Raw genomic sequence first — 17,500 nt, 5'->3', positions numbered from 1 at the left:
GTTCTACAGCTCTCTCTTTACATCTCTCTTTCTCTCTGTCTCTCCCTACATCTCTTTCTCTATGCCTCACTCTGTCTTTTCCATGTCTCTCTCTCTCTCTCTCTCTCTCTCTCTCTCAATTTTCAGTGTCAATTTATAATGAGCTTTACTGGCAAATTAACTGCCGAAGCATTTAAATAGAAAACAGAAGTAACGTACACAAATCACAACGTGTAAACAACCCCCCCCCATGTGTCTCTCTTTCTAGAAGTGGTTGGCGTTGTCTCCGCTCACCTGTGATGGACAGGGCTGGTGTAGGTGTAGCTGATCTCACTGCCAGTGTGAAAGGGAGGCTCACCAACCCACAAACGAGGTCAGAGGAGCCGTGACAGCACAGAATATGAGTGTGTGTGTGTGTGTGTGTGTGCGCGTGTGCCACAGTGCGGCTGAACAGCCCACAAGGGCATTCCATAATGGCATGGAAATGTTGCTGTGATCAGAATCAGCAATGCAGGGGTCCAAACACGACACAGGAGGAACAAAATGGCTTTGCGCAAGAATGTTCTTCCGGTGAAGAAAGTGAGAGAGGAGGAGGAGAGAGAGAGAGAATGTGCGTGTGCGAGTGCGCGTATGTATCTGTATCCCACCTTGCAACCCTCACACGCGCTGACGCCGTAGTGGTAACCCGACGACTTGTCCTGGCAGACGAAGCAGGGCTTGTACACGCGTGGAGGAGGTGGTGGTGAGGGGGGACTCGGAACGATCTCCTCTGAACTTGTACTCTGTGTCTCCACGGCTGGGGAGACGAAGGGGTAGACAGGGAGAGACGGGAATCCTTAGTACAACATTCCAAAACCCTTCAGCCATTATTCTGAGAAGCCAGAACGTACCGCCACACGAGAGAGAGGAGCCAGAACGCAACGCTCTTCTAGGTATTTATCCGCCTGCTTCAATCCCTGCCCTTACCAACACAGACGGCGGAAATTAACTGCCTCGCGCTGAAAAGACCAGACAGGCATCTGCAGTGAGGCTCAGGCTCCCCTCAGCCAAGGCCGACGGCGCCACCTGCTGGTGTCCCCGCGGTAGACACGGCTGGGACAGGGAGCCTGCTAGCACTGACCGACACCGTGGCTCCAAACGAGCTCGTTTTCACAGGAAAAACAGAACAACTTCAGGATGTGGACAAAAAACAAAAACAACAACAACAACAAAAACCCCTCCGCAGCGTGCAGATGGGTTCCACGGTATGGACTGTTGCCCACACCATGGGAGGGGGTTGCAGACATGGAATGGCACAAACAGGACCGGGGAAACCGGACCACTGAATCCACGACGCGGACGGTGGCCCGGAAGGGTCAAAAACAGAAGTTTGCAGCATGGGGCTGGACAGCAGGAGCGAGAGCGCCGAGGAGGAGGAGGTGGAGGACGAGGATCACGGCGCCGGAGGGGAACGTGACCCTCACGCACCCTCACGCAGTGTGCGCGAGCGGAACATCTGTGCCTGTGCGCGAGGACGGGCGAGGGTGTGACAGTCACTTCTCTGGGTTTGGCCACATGGTGTGCGTGAATGTGTGGCAGTGTGTGTTTATGTGCGTTTCAGCTGCAGTGAAGGACAGCAGAGCTTGAGAGTTATATTTAGATCTCTTATTTACACACTGCTGCAGCCAACCCCATCAGTCACGTCTTACACACACACTCACACACACACACACACACACACACACACAATCTCCATTACCCAGAAACAAACATGTATACAAGTACAAAAGCCAAACAAATATTAAGACAGGTTCCACACATGTTTAGAATCTAATCTAATAAAAATGTGTTTGTGTGTGTGTGTGTGTATGTGTGTGTGCGCGTGCGTTCAAAGGGTCTCTAAATGCTATTACAGGGTTGCAAAGACTCAGTAAAACTGTAGGGGGCGCCAAGTGGCCCAAACGCAGTGCTAACCCTAGCGTTATGATTTAAGGCTATAACATTGATCAGGGAGGGGAAGAGAAGGTTGTTCTATGGCTGTTTCTTTTGCTATTTTTACACTGACTGTTACAATGTATGACGTTCACTAAGACCGTATGAACTCTGCAGTGCTACCTGTGCCGTCAATAACGGCATCTCCCCCAGAGTGGGAGACGCACTCAGGAGAAAGAACAGTTTTCTCCATCTATTGTACGACAATACTGATTAAAACTGACTACATTCAAATTAAAGTAGCCCCCGTGTTTCTTTCATACAGAGAGAGGTTGTGCTCACCCCACCCTTTAAACACACACACACACACACACACACACACACACAGTCCATGAATCCATAATAAACTCTGGTTTCCTTGTGCCCTCCCTGTCTGCTAGCCTGTCACTGACAGACACATTTCATTCTTACTGCCAAGCAGACGGCGAGGTTCTGTTTCAGCTTCTCTGTCTGTCCGTCCTGAGCTGTCTCGCTGGGTCTGACCCTGGGTTCAGGTCTGGGTCCGGGTTCACTTACGTCTCATTACAGCGTGCTGGGGGCGGCCCAGGGGTTGGGCAGTGAGGCCTTGTAGGGTCGGTGGGCGTCGGAGGGCTTAATCTGATTTGAGCTGGTTAGCTCCATCTTAAGTGTGTTAGCAGGACAGAGACGAGCCCTGTGGCAAAGGTCTGCTTTCTGCTCTGTGCGACACACACACACCCACAGTCACACACCCGCGTCTGAGTCCTGCAAGACTATTAGATTATACACGGCCTTCCAGACAGCCACACACGGCGCGTCGAGCCAACACAGCACCCTTGTAGTGGAGAGACACGACGTCCCCAAACAACACGAGCCTTGACCAGGCTGTTTAACAGGGACGGCCGTCCCACGTGCACCCAAACGCCCGCGTGCGTGCGCGCACACACGCTCACACACACGGCTGCAACCCACTTCATGACGCCATGCTTAAAGAGGTGGAGGGCTTCGAAGCTCACGAGGACGCGCGGGATGAACTCGCGCGGGACGGAGGCCCGCGAGGACGACCACGAGCGTCTCTGCTGAGTGCTCCCTTTTAAAAATAGAACTTTGTTACTGGGAAGGAAACGTTCCACCGGTACGCGCCAACCGGGACTCCCACAGAGACTCTCCAGCCCCTGAGACTCACGCGCCGTGAGTGCAATGCCTAATTTGTGGAGAAACTCAGCTCGTGGAGACGTTCGGGCCCTGGCCGCGTCTTCGGTGCTGTCTCCAGGCAACGCTTGGCGTTTGCTTAAATTTCACGACAGAAAACGCGATTGATATCCCTGTCAAGTTTGTCAGGGGCACAGAAGCTATTAAAAAGATGTTTTGAGTCATGCAACAGCTTTCATTGCTTCGCGCCACTTTTTGAAAGGTTTCGTGGCGTGGCCTGACGGGGATTCGTTAGTCCTAACGCGCGCAGCTACACCACACGGCCCGCCAAGTCCCTGGAGAGGGGACCGGTGTCACAGGTCGCGTGTGTCGCAGAGGGGGCGGGCGTGTCACTGTCTGCTTTCTTTCACTCTCTCCGTGTGTGCGAGCATAACACTCTTTCACTTTCACTGTCTGATGGTGTATACACGCCTGTTGGTAGACAAAGGATTATCCCACCCCCTGCCTACACACACCTCCTGTTAGTCTGTCTGCGGGTCTGGCTGGCGCGCACACACACACACACACACACACACACCTGACTTTTCGGTACATCCAGTCAGAATGTAATCTATAGTCCCTGGCTGTGAAAACGTATCTGCAACCAAAGTTGGAATGTTCTTGTCACGTTGTATCAAATCATTAAAACACATCCGCCGTAACCATAGCAACCCTGGACAACGTTTACCATAATATAACCCTAGAAACGGGATCTGTATCCAGGCTGCAGGATGCTGTCGGCGAGCCCAAAGCGCAGCAGTGGGGCCGAGCGAGCTATCGGTGTCTCCCACCGCGTCGCCGTTTCTAAGAAGATGTCTGTGTCGCCCAAACTGGGTCACCCACGGCGCAGCGGCGGCTGGGAAAAAGGAGGCGGAGTTCCCCGCAGACTGACGCCGCCCACACCGGCTGGGTTGCCGTGGCTGCCGGGACAAACAGGACTTTCAACAGAATCAACAATTGTTAGTTTGCCAATAATGACACAGTAGTCCACACATGTAACATGCTCATCATCAAATACCTATCATTTAAAAGATTTTGTGCAGGTTATGAATATTCAGTAGTATCACACACAGGGCCAATGGGGACCTAGTACCTAATAAGCATCAACAAGGTGATTGGCTTGAGAAACTGAAATGAAAAATGACTGCGAATGACTGAATAATTATTGGTTGCATGCCAACAAAATTAGTCGCTAAATGTGTAGGCTAAAGCAAACAGAAGCAGCAGAGTCCGATCTAAAAACACAAAACAGTTACACTAACAATTCCTTTAACAATTATACTAGCAACATTTCTCCAGATGGCTCTCCAACATCAGCCTGCTTAACAGACACTGATCAGCCTAATCCAATAAGTCTCACTCATGCTCTTACTTTTAAACACACAACACAAACACAAAGATGTGTTTAAGCCCCAGAAAACAGCAGGAACATGACTAAGGCCCGAGGCCCGGTGGGGAGGGCACCTCCAGGGCTGGGCTGCTGGTCAGTGAGGCAGGTCGCAGCTCTGGAAGTGGGGGACTTATCACCACTCCAGGATATTCTCTCTCTCTCTTTCTCTCTCTCTCTCTCCATCAGACACACACACACACACACACACACACACACACACACAGAGAATCTTCACTAAGACCTGCTATTTTCTTTTCTCTCTTTGTGCATTTTTTTTTCTGTTGCACGAAGCCATTTTTTCCCCACCTGTGTGGTGTTTGGACCCCTGCATTGCTGATCCTGACCATAGCTGTTATGGCTTCTCTGACCTCATTTGTGGGCTGGTCAGCACACACACACACACACACACACACACACACACACACACACACACACACGGAGTTCTGTCTCTCTTTTTGACACTTTCTTCCTCTCACTCCATTTTCTCTTGGGAAAAACATCTGCACTACATTTCCTATCAACCCCAAATGCATCCAAATCTTGATGTCCGTGTTGGTCTCTGTGGATCAGAGAATCTCTCCAGCAGACGCTCATTTCCGGCAGTGATCTATGGGCTTCAAACTGGCCCCTTGGGACTCTTACACACATACAAAGAAAGTACAGTCATCTGGACCAAGAAAAAAAAACAAAACACACACACACACCCTCTCTCTCTCTCTCTCTCTCTCTCTCTCTCTCTCGGCAGACAGAAACCTTACTCTCACTGTGACTCATTAACGTAAATGGCCAAATCAAAGATCAATTAAATCAAAGGTCAGTAAACCAAGAGAACACACACTCACACACACACACACACACACACACACACACACACACACACACACGTTACTGTGTGATTGCGAGGTCTCGTCTCTGACTGACGGAGCAGCCGAACTTGGTCCAAAAGGTTACTAAAGTTCAACCAAACCCCACGTTGTACTGCTCTGCGCTTTCTATGTCAGCAAACGTGAATGAGGGTCATTTAAGCATGACTGCTATGTGAAAGAGACTGAGGGGCAAAACTTCACAACCCTAGACCGCGGGCGTGAGCAAGGCTGAGGTGTTTGCTCCTCCAACACCTAATTGAAACTTTCCATTTATGTGCCACTTCACAGAGTCTTCCACACTGCAGTCGTGTGGCTTTACCTTGGCACATGACGTTCCAACGGAGCAGTCCGTAATCCGCCCACTGAACAGGGGCGCGTGAGGGGGGAGTTCCAGGTTAAAGGGGGAAAACTGTTTGAGGACATTATAACAACAAAGCTGTAAGACACAACGGTAGATATTTAATGGCAGTATTGATTGTGTACACACACACACACACACACACACACACACACACACACATACACACACTATGAATAATACCCACCAAAATGCAGACTGAGAGCCTAGTGAGTTGCTGCCCTGTGGAGTGAACTCAAACAGCCCTGGGTAGTGTTCTCCTACTCTAACACACAGATCAGTTTATTAGGTTAAAGAAGAGAGACAGAGAGAGAGAGAGAGAGAGAGAGAGAGAGAGCGAAAAAAAGACATGAAAATCGGGTAAGAAAATAGCAGGTCTTAGTGAAGACGTGTGTGTGTGTGTGTGTGTGTGTGTGTGTGTAACTCCATCCTCTGATATCAGGCCATTCTTGTAGGACTCCTCTCATGGGTAATGTCAGATCACTGTCAGTGTGCTAACAGACACTGACGTCACTATCAGTACCAGGACTATTCACTGTCATTAACCCATAGCCAAGCAGAACGGGGAGTGTGTGTGTGTGTGTGTGTGTGTGTGTGTGTGTGTGAGAGAGAGAGAGAGAGACACGTAGAGACACATACACATGGACCCACATACACACATGCATGCACATATGCACAGGCATGTACACAAACACACACAAATGCTTTGTACATTAATTTCAGGCCAGTAACATTATCACACACACGCGCGCGCTTACACACGCGTGCGCTTACACACGCACACACACACACACACACACACACGCGTGCGCGCACACACACACACACACACACACACACACACACACACGCGCGCGCGCGCACACACATTCCTGTAACTAAGCACTTCTCCTCAATCACATTAGATCCAGGTCGTGACAGCAGCTCAGGGAAAACCCCTCAACCAAACAATGGTCCATATTCACACACACACACACGCACACACACGTGCACACACACACGCACGCACACACGTGCACACACACACACACGTGCACACACACACGCACGCACACACACACGTGCACACACACACGCACGCACGCACACACGCACGCACACACACCCTCTGATACACACAGGCTTTCTTTTCCACCCAAGATGATATTAGAGACACCCACACACACCCACACAAACTCACACACACTTACACACAGTTACATGCCTCTCTCTCTCAAACACGTATACACATGCACGCACGCACGCAGTCACACATGGTTACGACTATTCTTGGGGCATGTCCACCCCTGCTCCATTTCTAAAGTTATTTGTGGAACAATGCCGTGTGTGTGTGTGTGTGTGTGTGTGTGTGTGTGTGTGTGTGTGTGTGTGTGTGTGTGTGTGTGTGTGTGTGTGCGTGCTTTCCCCTGAAAGCACGCCCACCATACATATACTCAAGAGATTAGAGAGAGGACATCTATCTTTCTATTACGCCCACACCGAGCCACGTCCACACCGAGCCACACCCACATCCAGCCACACCCACTGATCCCACTGCCCACAGAGTTGCACATGTCTCATCGCCACATTTGTAGTGACCCAACATCAGCACTGCTTTCTCTCTGTAAACCTGCTCTGTCAGCACAGGAGTTTACCTGCCCCGCATGTGGGGAGAGTGTTTGGCAGACGGGAGCACCCCGAGCAGGGAAACGGCTTGTAAACGATATGTACCACCTCCTGGCTTGTTACACGCACCGTTAATAAATATCATATAATGTGAGAGAAACGTAATATAATGAGATACAGCGAAATGAATAAACAACACACTTTCAAACTACATACTGACCTTCTTACGTACTTACAGATATGGCCAGACTAGTTGGTAACATGGGGTTCATAGTACTGTTTTGGTACACACACACTCTCTCTCCCACACACACACCCCATGTAAATATCCCACAGTGTGGTTAAATTGGTTTGTCTTCCAGGAGCAGTGATCCCTCGCATGGTCCGTCACACTCATTTTACCCAGAAACCCTGGTGCTGCCCGCCTCATTCACCCATGTCAGGCAAGTCCCATGCCACATAAAAATACACCACCGCCACCACACACACACACACACACACACACACACACACACAAACGAAGTCTCTTCCATCCATCCTGCTGTCCATCCGGCTCCCCTCAAAAAGGAGAAGAAAGGAACAGAAAGAGGGAGAGAGACAAACGAGAGGAGAGGATGAAGAGCAGAGAACGAGTCATAGCTACTCCAGGGGGACCCACCCCTCCCCGCTACTGGAGCTCGGAGCTCTGCTCCGTCTCATCTCGCGAGCCCGTCCGCGTCTCGCGCCCTCTCGCGCTGGGTGAGGACGATGAGGAATTTCACACGGTTTTATTGGAACGGTTACACTCAGCGGGAAAACAACGGTTACGCGGTGAGCGCGAGAGGGAGAGAGAGAGAGAGAGAGAGAGAGAGAGAGAGAGAGAGAGAGAGAGAGAGAGAGAGAGAGAGAGGGAGAATAATAAATAATTCACGTTGGAGGCGCGGGACTGCAGATGAAGGGTACTGCCTACAGACACGCCGATGCAGAGAAACGAGGGAATGGAGACTAGGAAGAGACACAGGCGGAGCGTGTCGACCGACAGGTGGATGGAATGATGGCACTACAGCGGGAGTCACTCACACAGCATGTCTCACGCCACCTCCTCATAACAGCACCGAACAAAAAGGTTCTAGACACCCGGGAAGCACGTGTGTGTGTGTGTGTGTGTGTGTGTGCGTGTGCGACTGAGAGAATGTGAGGGATGTGTCAGGAAAAAAAAGGAGCAGGCCAGACTGTGGAACAAGGACAACCTGTGGTCCGAGCTCACACGCCCACACAACTCTGCACTATTCTAAGCCAACACGGAGTCAGCAGGGAGTCACCTGTCTGCTCCCAATAACCTTGGAATCGTGACATCATGATGTAGAGAACAAAGGCAGGAGGGGCGGAGTTTAGCTGCATGGGGGCGGGGCTAACAATGACTGATGGACGAACGGGGCCAAAACGTCTCCCTGCTGCTTCCTGAGCACTTATAGGGAACTTGTCATGAACTCCGCTAACCTTTAATGCCACCCACCCACACACCCACCCACACACACACACACACACACACACACACACACACACACACACACACAGCTGCTGTAGACAGAATCATTCATAAACGTGAATGACAGCACTTGTAATTAAGCACGCAGGAGCTGGTGTGTAGACCAGCTCCGTCGGCAGCTGTGTGTTTGGTATTTGGACCAGTGGAACACGCCATGCTGAACAACCATTTGTCAGCAGGGAAATTTAAACCCACAGATCTGTGCGTATACTGCGAATACGCCGTCGCCGTCATGTTCGCTACTGTGTCATTTGGACTTTTCATATGGGTCACCTTTCCCGACTTTCCCAGGAGTGCTGGAGGACTCCTGTCTTTACATTCGTGGCATTTTCCCGTAAGAGTGTCCCAGGCGGCCCCTTCCCTGACGCGACGGTCACGGAAAGCCGGAACATTCTACACTGCCGCTCCAAGTTCTCCTTTGGCATGCTTTCGTGATCTGCCCACCTAAAGCGAGTCGCGCACAAAACGGGTCATAAAACGCCTGCAGCACTCCGGGCTCCGAAGAAATCTGCACAGAACGTTTCTGGGAACGTTACCAGGTGCGGTCCTGGCTAGCATGACTCCAGCTAGGGATCACACACACAGTATCATCCCAGAATAAAACTGCTGGAACGTCACGGGGAAAAACTGAAGACGCATAAAAGGGTTATTGTGTAGGTTTGACATGTTGCTTTGCTTTTCACTTAACACACACAGAACATTTCTAACATCGGACAATTAAGTATTGTACTGTATCCCAGCATCTAACTTATCTAGTATATTTAGTGGAAATGAGAAGAATTACAGGATTTACAGTCCGGCACTGGTTTAGTGAACCAGAATGAACAAAAAAGAATAACAGCTTACACATTAACAAAAACAACTAAATCACTCTTAAACACAGTTTGGATATGTTTAGATCTGATCGCTGTGTGATAAATGTTGGGTTCCCATTATACAGCTATATTAAGCTGGGACAAGTGCTTACTGTAGCTCTAAAAACCTGCCCATCTACTGATATAAAGCCAAATACACACACACACACACGGCTGTTGGAATGGGATAAGAGCTGAGTGTGCCGTTAGCCTTCAGAGTACAGCTGACAGCACACACACACACACACACACACACACACACACACACACACACACACACACACACAACAGCAGCAGTGACTGGTTTAAAGTAGTGTACACAGTCACTGGAAGTTTTGCTACGCTCTCTGCAACCAAACACACGTGCACACACTCACACAAAGACACACTATGGAATACCACACCAGTTAACACATCACCAGCAGCCTAGAACTTCCTTCCGAGAAGCCGACACACACAACCACACACACACACAATGAAATGGTCCTTAACACAAAAAACAGTAAAGGCCAACTGTAGAGGTTGTTTGCCAGTGAGGACTTCTGCATTTAACAGCAAGCAACAGCAAATTCTCAGATAAAACACACACACACACACAGATTAATACACATACACACACACTGAGGAGAGACAGTGAAATGTATAATGTATAAGTTTGGGGATGTGAAGTGAGTGCATATTAAATGAATGATTGTGTGTGTGTGTGAGAGAGAGAGAGAGAGAGAGAGAGAGAGAGAGAGAGAGATTGAGTATGTGTGTGTATATATCAGTGTCCTACATGACCTGGGTGTGTGTAGTCTCTTAAGGGGAAGCCTGTGTCAGGACCAAGAAATGGCGGCTAACGGAGATCAAGCGCCTTTGATCCCTGTTGACGGTGGCTGAGAACTGCCCGGCTACATCTCCACACGCCAGGCAGACAGTGCCTCCTAACAGAATGCCGCAACGCCCCCACGGCACAACGCAAGCGCAGGTTCAAGTTCCTGTTTAAGCCTGGGCTACCTGTCACGCACACATGGGCCACGTTCTTGATGCCCGTAGCAATGTGATCCTCGCGAGGTCATGTCTACAAAGGATGCAGGGTCACAAAAACCGATTGGCTGATGAAAGCTGGGGGTCACCGTGAGGAATCCCAACTATCTCCCACCCCCTCCCCTCACACAGTCTGACTGTACAACACCCGACCCTCGCCCTAAATTAGCCGTGAAGGCCAGCGCTGGAGGGGTGAAAGTGCACCAGGCGTAAAACTGCGCATTCAGCCAGGACTTCAAAGCAGTCTTACGCAAGCAGCCGGCCGTTGTTAAGGCCAACCAGGTGCGGTTACAGAAGCAGAAAAGGCTTCTTACATAAAAACACTCTGAGGGACTCCACACTATGACCTTGGGCGAAGTAAAGCTTTGGGTATTTCACTGTGAACTCCAGTGTTCACAGGCATGTCAAATAATTCTAAAATTCTGGGCTTTTATGCTTTAATAATATTGGCTAGTGTGCGAGCAAAACAAAGCGCACGACAAACTACACGATTCCGGAAAGGTTTTGCGCATGGGCTTTCCCGCACGCTTCCGCCGGATCACCTCTCACCTTTGCACCTCTCCACTGTCTGCAACCATTCCTCCGGCAGCCACTCAGGTGACGAACCAAAAACGCGGAGAGAACCGCTCGGGCGTCCGTCTGCACGGGTAACAGAGCTAGCGAGGCGAGCCAAGGCCGAGAACGACAACGCGACGAGCGTGTCTGATCTCCGCAGACGCCGGCGGCGCGGTCGTCTCCGAAAGTATGTCACGCTGCTGACTACTCACGCCCTACTTTTCGGGCGCGTCCACCCTTGGGAAACACCGACAGCAACAGTGGCAGACCCGCGTCCATTCGTAATGGTCACGTTTTGTATGGATTCATTCCGTGCCAACGAATGTGGCTGATCCGATGCCATCCGACGAAATCGGGCTGTGCACGCGTGACAGCGAAGTGTTTCAGTGTTGCACGTGTAACGGCCGACACGCGTGCGGCGATCGGGTTTTGTATGCAGCCGTAATGTGTGTGTGTGTGTGTGTTTTTTCTCCTCATTTTAATATTAGAAACAAAACTGTCGTAGGCCACGTAGCGGGCGCGACGGGAGCTTCTGCCGCGCGCGTGAAAGTGGGGCAACTGCTCGGGCAGAAATGTCGGCGCGTGCGCTGGTGTTGTTCGCGGCGGAGACTTTTGAAAGAGCTGAAATAAGGGAAACGGTGCCGGTGGCGGGGGATGAAATCCGAGACACCGCCGTCTGCGGAATCAGGTCGAAGTGTAAAAACCAGCATTACCAAAACAAAACAAAAAAAAGCCAAACAAGAATACGCAGGCATAAATAGGTGAAATCACACACGTTCTGTGGCAGAGGAGTAGCAACAGTGGCCCGTGCAGAAGAGCGCGAAACGGACGGATCAAGCCGCGGTCACGGATGTGAGCACCACTCACAGTGATTCGAGCCAGTCCAGTGCTGGTTCCTGATGGATGCTCCGTACGGATGCGCCGGCCCGGGTACGAGCCCCTTCTCCGGGAGGAGACACGCCCGGCTCTGGCTGTAGTAATCCATCATCAGGAAAGGGCTGGGGTTCAGACCCGCCACGTCCACGCCCTCGTACATCATCCGGAGAGTTCGCGTGGCCAGGGGTCGGAAGAGCGCCGGTCCCTTGCTCGGCGGGGAAGGCGAGTGCGCTCGTCGCGACGCAGCCGTAGAACGAACGGACCGCTCATCAAAGAGCCTCGCTTGAGCGCTCCCGTCGCGAACTTGAGAACACACACACACACACACACACACACACACACACACACACACACACACACACACACGAAATCCGAAACGCTGGGGCTGAACTCCACACTCTGCAAAAAAACAAAAACAAAAACAAAAAAAAACCAAAACTAGGAACCGATCAATCCAAGACTCCGGCGATGCGATGGACACGCGTGCATGGCGCACGCTTCGTGCAGATATCCGTCAAGCGTATCCAGCGACGCGGTCTGCGCTCGGGGGAAAGCGGACGGCGTGTCGGCGGATCCGGCTTGCAGAGCGAGCGAACGCCCCTCGGTCCAGAAGTACGGATCCAGAAAAGCCTGAGCTGGCAAAGCGAAAACGCAGAATAACAGCCGCCGGGTCGCGCAAACGCGTCCCGGCGGAGCAGGACTTTCCTGCGGGTGCAATCCTGGACCGGAGATCCCGTCTGCACCCCGCGGAGGTGAAGGATCGTCCCGTGCCCCTCTCTCTCTCTCGCTCTCTCTTCGGTCAAACCTTCACAAGCGTCGGTAAAGATCGCGCTTCTGTTGCAGCTTTAGGAGCGCAACGTGCCGATCTTGTTTTTCACGCCTTGATATATATTATTATTATTTAAAAAAAACCAAACACACAGTCTTCTTTATTTTGCTCCACCGTGTTTACGTCCTGCGCGCGCGGGAGGGGGAACCGAGCTCGGGGCTGCCGTCGCTCTCGCGCTTCTAGGAGAGTGACGAGCGCGAGCAGCTGAGCCCCGGGGCCCCACCTACCGCCGTGTCTCGCGCTCTCTATCGCTCGCTCGCGCTGTCGTCGCTCCTCCTCCTCCTTTTTTTCCCCTTTTTTTTCCTAATGCGTCTGCGACCGAAGTTGCGTCGACTTTTAAAAGTTCCCCAAAATGCGCGAGAACAAGAGTGTCTCTCTGCCTCCCTCCCCCCCCGAGCGCCTCCTTCTTAAGCTAATTTGCCCCCCCTCTCGCCCGCTTCTCTCATCGCTCAACTTCTCTTTTCTCTCATTTGCCTAATGCCATGCGGCTGAACTTTGCCTGAACCCGTGGAAGCGGGCAGCTCACCTCCCGGTGACCCGGTTCCCTCGCTCGGCTAATCCCGCACCGCGCGGAGGGCTTCCCCGCGGCTGCGCAGCGGCGCGAGAGGCGGCGGCGGCCTCGCGTCGGGGTCGCGGGCGCGCGCGCGCTCGCTCGCTCGCTCGCTCGGTCTCCGAGCGCAGCTGGACGACGCACAACCCGCAAGTGCGACATCGCCGCCGTCACCATAAAGACGCGGTACTCTGCGATAAGCAGCAGATCTGCAGGCTGTAGTAAAGTGTAAACAGAAAAGTGGCTATCTAAAGTCATTCCATCCATCCAGTCATCTATCCATCCAGCCATCCATCCATCCATCCATCCAGCCATCCATCCTAACCAAATCTGTTCGTTACTTTGGCTAAAACGAGCCGGTGTTTATGGAATATGGTGTGAACCAGCCTGTGTGATGGTAGGACACAGCGTTCGGCTGTGGTCACGATCTAAGGTGACGCAGGAGGCGAATCTCTGCAGGTTTATGGTCAGAGTCGCTGAAACGCAGGCGAGCTTTCCATGAACTGTGCTCAGGCTGGGAGGGATCCTTTGTGTCCGCGTGCAAACCGTGTCCTCCTCTCTCAGAAGTGACAGTGAGTTTGGGCAGAGGACGAGCCCTCTGCTGTGTAGTGTGTGTGTGTGTTAATACAGTACTCCAGTGTGTTTACACTCTGATAAGCTCATCTCAGATAACAAAGTTAACATTCCTCAGCTGTATCTCTCTCTCTTTCTCTCATCCCCTCCTCTCCTCTTCTGTCTCTAACACCTTTGTCTCAGATGCTCGATAACGACTTGGAAAAGGTGTGTGTACGTGTCAAAACCGCTGTGTTTGTAAAGGACTACTACACCAGACAGGACACACAAACACATGCGCACACACACAGGGTCCAAGAGAGAAAGGATTCAAAGGCAGTTTATGTGTGAGGCTGATTGCGGTAATTGTAAAAAGGAGCTGTAAGCGTGTGAAGCCATTTTTACAACCTCAGTAAAAGCTCACCCCTTCCAGGAAGTGTCACAGAAGAAAAGGCCAGGCCTCTTACGCCGCAAGAGGCTATAACCACTTCTAACCCGCCACAAGCTTCCCATCTGCAATCGTCAGGTCCCCTTTCCCATTTACGTCCCGGGAAAACGTCGTTGGGGCTCGTGGACATAACAGAGCGGGTGTGAGGGTTTACACGTCCCGTCTTGACACCCCCGCGCAGAAGACACGCTCAGAGAAACTGAACTAAGAAATCAGGTCAGTTTGTAGCCAGTGGAGTGATGGCGGAGTTGAAACTTCCACAGTTACGGAAGGTTTATGTAGTCTTTAATTCCTGTTGATTTGATCTGGTTACACTTTTTACCAAGACCTTGTGAGAGCAGATGGTTATGTTTATGAATGTTTATAACACTCGTCCAGGGAGCGTTCCTCAGACTGTCGCGGTCCCCCAGGAATGGATTTCCCCGGCTGTGGGGTGCCCGATACGGCACCATGGGGCTGAGGTGGCGTTTAGAGTTTAGCACTGATCTGGAGTCAGTCGGCTTGAGCGTCGGCTGGGTGAGGTGGTAACCAGACCGGTGAGGAGACGAAGGATCAGGACCTCGCTTTGCTAGTGGAGAAGTAATGTGTCAGATAAAATACACACACACACACACACACACACACACACACACAGAGACTTAAACAGAAAGAGCTGCAACAGAAGTGCTTTGACAGTCGACACTGCTCTGTGTGTGTGTGTCAGAAGGGCGAGAGTAATTGCCTCTTTAAAGTGTCCTGTGCAGCACACAGAGGTATTTATGAGGCCCACTCTTGCTCACATGGTTTATGGTGAAGAGCATCTCTACAACTGTTCTAATCCTGCCAGGAGACACCACACACACACACACACACACACACACACACACAGTTTCATCTGTGATAGCTCCTCTGTCCTGCTATGCAGATTCTGCTCTTTGTGCCTCTCACATTTCTCACATCCAGCAGATCCAGAGCACATACAAAATACAGCCTCTGTGAAATCAGGTCCCCCCGGGACACCCCGGAGAGATGCCCCACCCTGGCCTCTCTCATGCTCCCTTCCTGGCTGTGTGGCTCTGAACAGGCTTTTCAGAAGCTCCGTGGTGAGTGTTACGGCGGGGGGGGGGGGGGACACTTTAAGTGGATTTCCTGTTTGTGCTCTGTGCCGGAAACACCCCCATGGCCCCTACCCGCCTACACGACCCACACTTGAAACGTGCCCACACCTCACCGATCCAGGCCCTCTATGCAACACCAGGTGTGTGTGAGTGTGTGTGTGTAAGACCAGACAGCTGGGGCTGGACTGCTGCAGACAAAAAATGTTCGCAGTTGTTAGCTTCCCTGAATGTGTGTGTGTGTGTGTGTGTGTGTGTGTGTAAGTGTAGAAGTGTTTTTATATATCTGGAAGTGACTGACTGCAATGAATGATGTCTAGCCCTTTAATCAACTGTCACAGCAAGCTTTAAGTGTGTGTGAATGTGTGTGCATATGTGTGTGTCTGCTTGAGCACGTCTATCTAAGTCTAGGAGAGAGAGTGTGTGTGTGTGTGTGTGTGTGTGTGTGTGTGCACGTGCAACAATGTGAGAGAGAGTAAGTGGGAATACATGTTAGTGTATTAGTGTGAGTCTATACATGTATGTGTGTTAGTCTAAGTGTAAGTGTTTGTGTGTATGTGGGAGAGAGTTTAAGTGTGTGGGATTGTATGTCTTTGTGTGTGTGTCTCTGTGTGAGAGCGTGAAAATGTGGGTCTTTGTGTTAGAGTGTGTGAGAGACACACACACACACACACACACACACACACACACACACACACACACATATATACATACATATATATATATATATTTGTGTGTGTGTTTTGTGTGGGTATGTGTGTTTGTGAGAGAGAAAGTATATGTGTGTAAGCATGTGTGTGTGTGTGTGAGAGAGAGAGAGGCTCTATGTGTGTGTGTGTTTGTGTGTGCCCGTGGGTATAATAGGAGTTAGATGTTAAATCTGCCATGCCCCTCAGATCTGCCCCTCCATCCTCAGATCTGCTCCTTCACGCTCAGAGCTGCCCCCGCTTCCCCACCACCCTGCAAACAAAGGCCAGCCACAAATACCTTCACTATCTGCCCCACCGGGGGGGCCGGGTGCGGGGCAGAAGCGGCGCTGGGGGCAGGAGGTGGGCGGATAACCTCCAGCTATCTTTATTAGAGCAAGGGAGGTCTGATCTGCATCTGAAAGGTGCTGCAACGAAAGAGAAGCACATCTCAGCACGACAGACGCCGGGACGGGACAGACGCCGGGACGGGACAGACGCCGGGACGGGACAGACGCCGGGACGGGACAGACGCCGGGACGGGCAGAGAGCTAGAGCAGCACCTAGCAGGGATATGAGCGTGGCAAACACTCTCCACCCGACAAAGATCGGTTCGTATGTCTCACCGATGCTTTTGCGGCAGATTTTGAGAAAATTAAAGAATGACATTGGAAACTAAACACTGTAGAAATCTGTGAAAATGGAAATGACTGAGATTAAACCGTTTGGTACTTTAACTGTGAACTGATTAAACTGGCAACAGGTTACAGCTGTTGTGTTGTTACAGTTCGTACATTCTGTAGTCCCTTGTCCTGATTGGTCATCTGTGAGTCTGCCTTATTCAGAGATGTTTCACTTCTAATCACCACATTTCTCTACCAACCCCCTACACACGCGTAACACCCCCCCCCCCCACACACACACACCCCCAAACACAAACATTCTAATCAAGGTCTTTTCAAACAGTGCTTTAAACTGAACAGTGTGATAGTGATCACAATTACCATTGTAATAGGCCCTCTAATCTGATTCAGACCACAGGCCCCACTATGGCCTGTCCTGACTATGACCACAGCCCCGAGTGTAATCACAGGCACTGCCAGGGTGGTGTGGAGCCAGCTCTGAGCCAGCACACTCTACTTAAATCTTTAGTGGGGCTTTCGCTCACAGCTTAAAGAGTG

General features: G+C 51.2%; 1 protein-coding gene across 8 annotated transcripts in view; it reads right to left on the bottom strand.

The window, feature by feature from the left end:
- Window positions 1-17,500, bottom strand: part of raraa (retinoic acid receptor, alpha a) — a 101,367-nt gene that overhangs the window by 9,401 nt on the left and 74,466 nt on the right. For 6 of the 8 annotated variants that reach the window (XM_035533671.1, XM_035533667.1, XM_035533666.1 and 3 more), the window contains 2 exons: window positions 12,152-12,463; window positions 627-775 (listed from right to left, as the gene is read on the bottom strand). The exons of 1 other annotated variant lie outside the window; for it this stretch is intronic. In XM_035533671.1, the coding sequence (XP_035389564.1) occupies window positions 627-775; window positions 12,152-12,463 (461 nt within the window). The remainder of the gene's footprint in view (window positions 1-626; window positions 776-12,151; window positions 12,464-17,500) is intronic. One more of the 8 variants, XM_035533672.1, reaches the window with a different exon arrangement.

This window comes from Electrophorus electricus, chromosome 14 (genome assembly GCF_013358815.1).
Source record: "Electrophorus electricus isolate fEleEle1 chromosome 14, fEleEle1.pri, whole genome shotgun sequence".
NCBI classification, from domain to species: domain Eukaryota; kingdom Metazoa; phylum Chordata; class Actinopteri; order Gymnotiformes; family Gymnotidae; genus Electrophorus; species Electrophorus electricus.
This window is presented reverse-complemented; position numbering and strand designations above follow the sequence as displayed.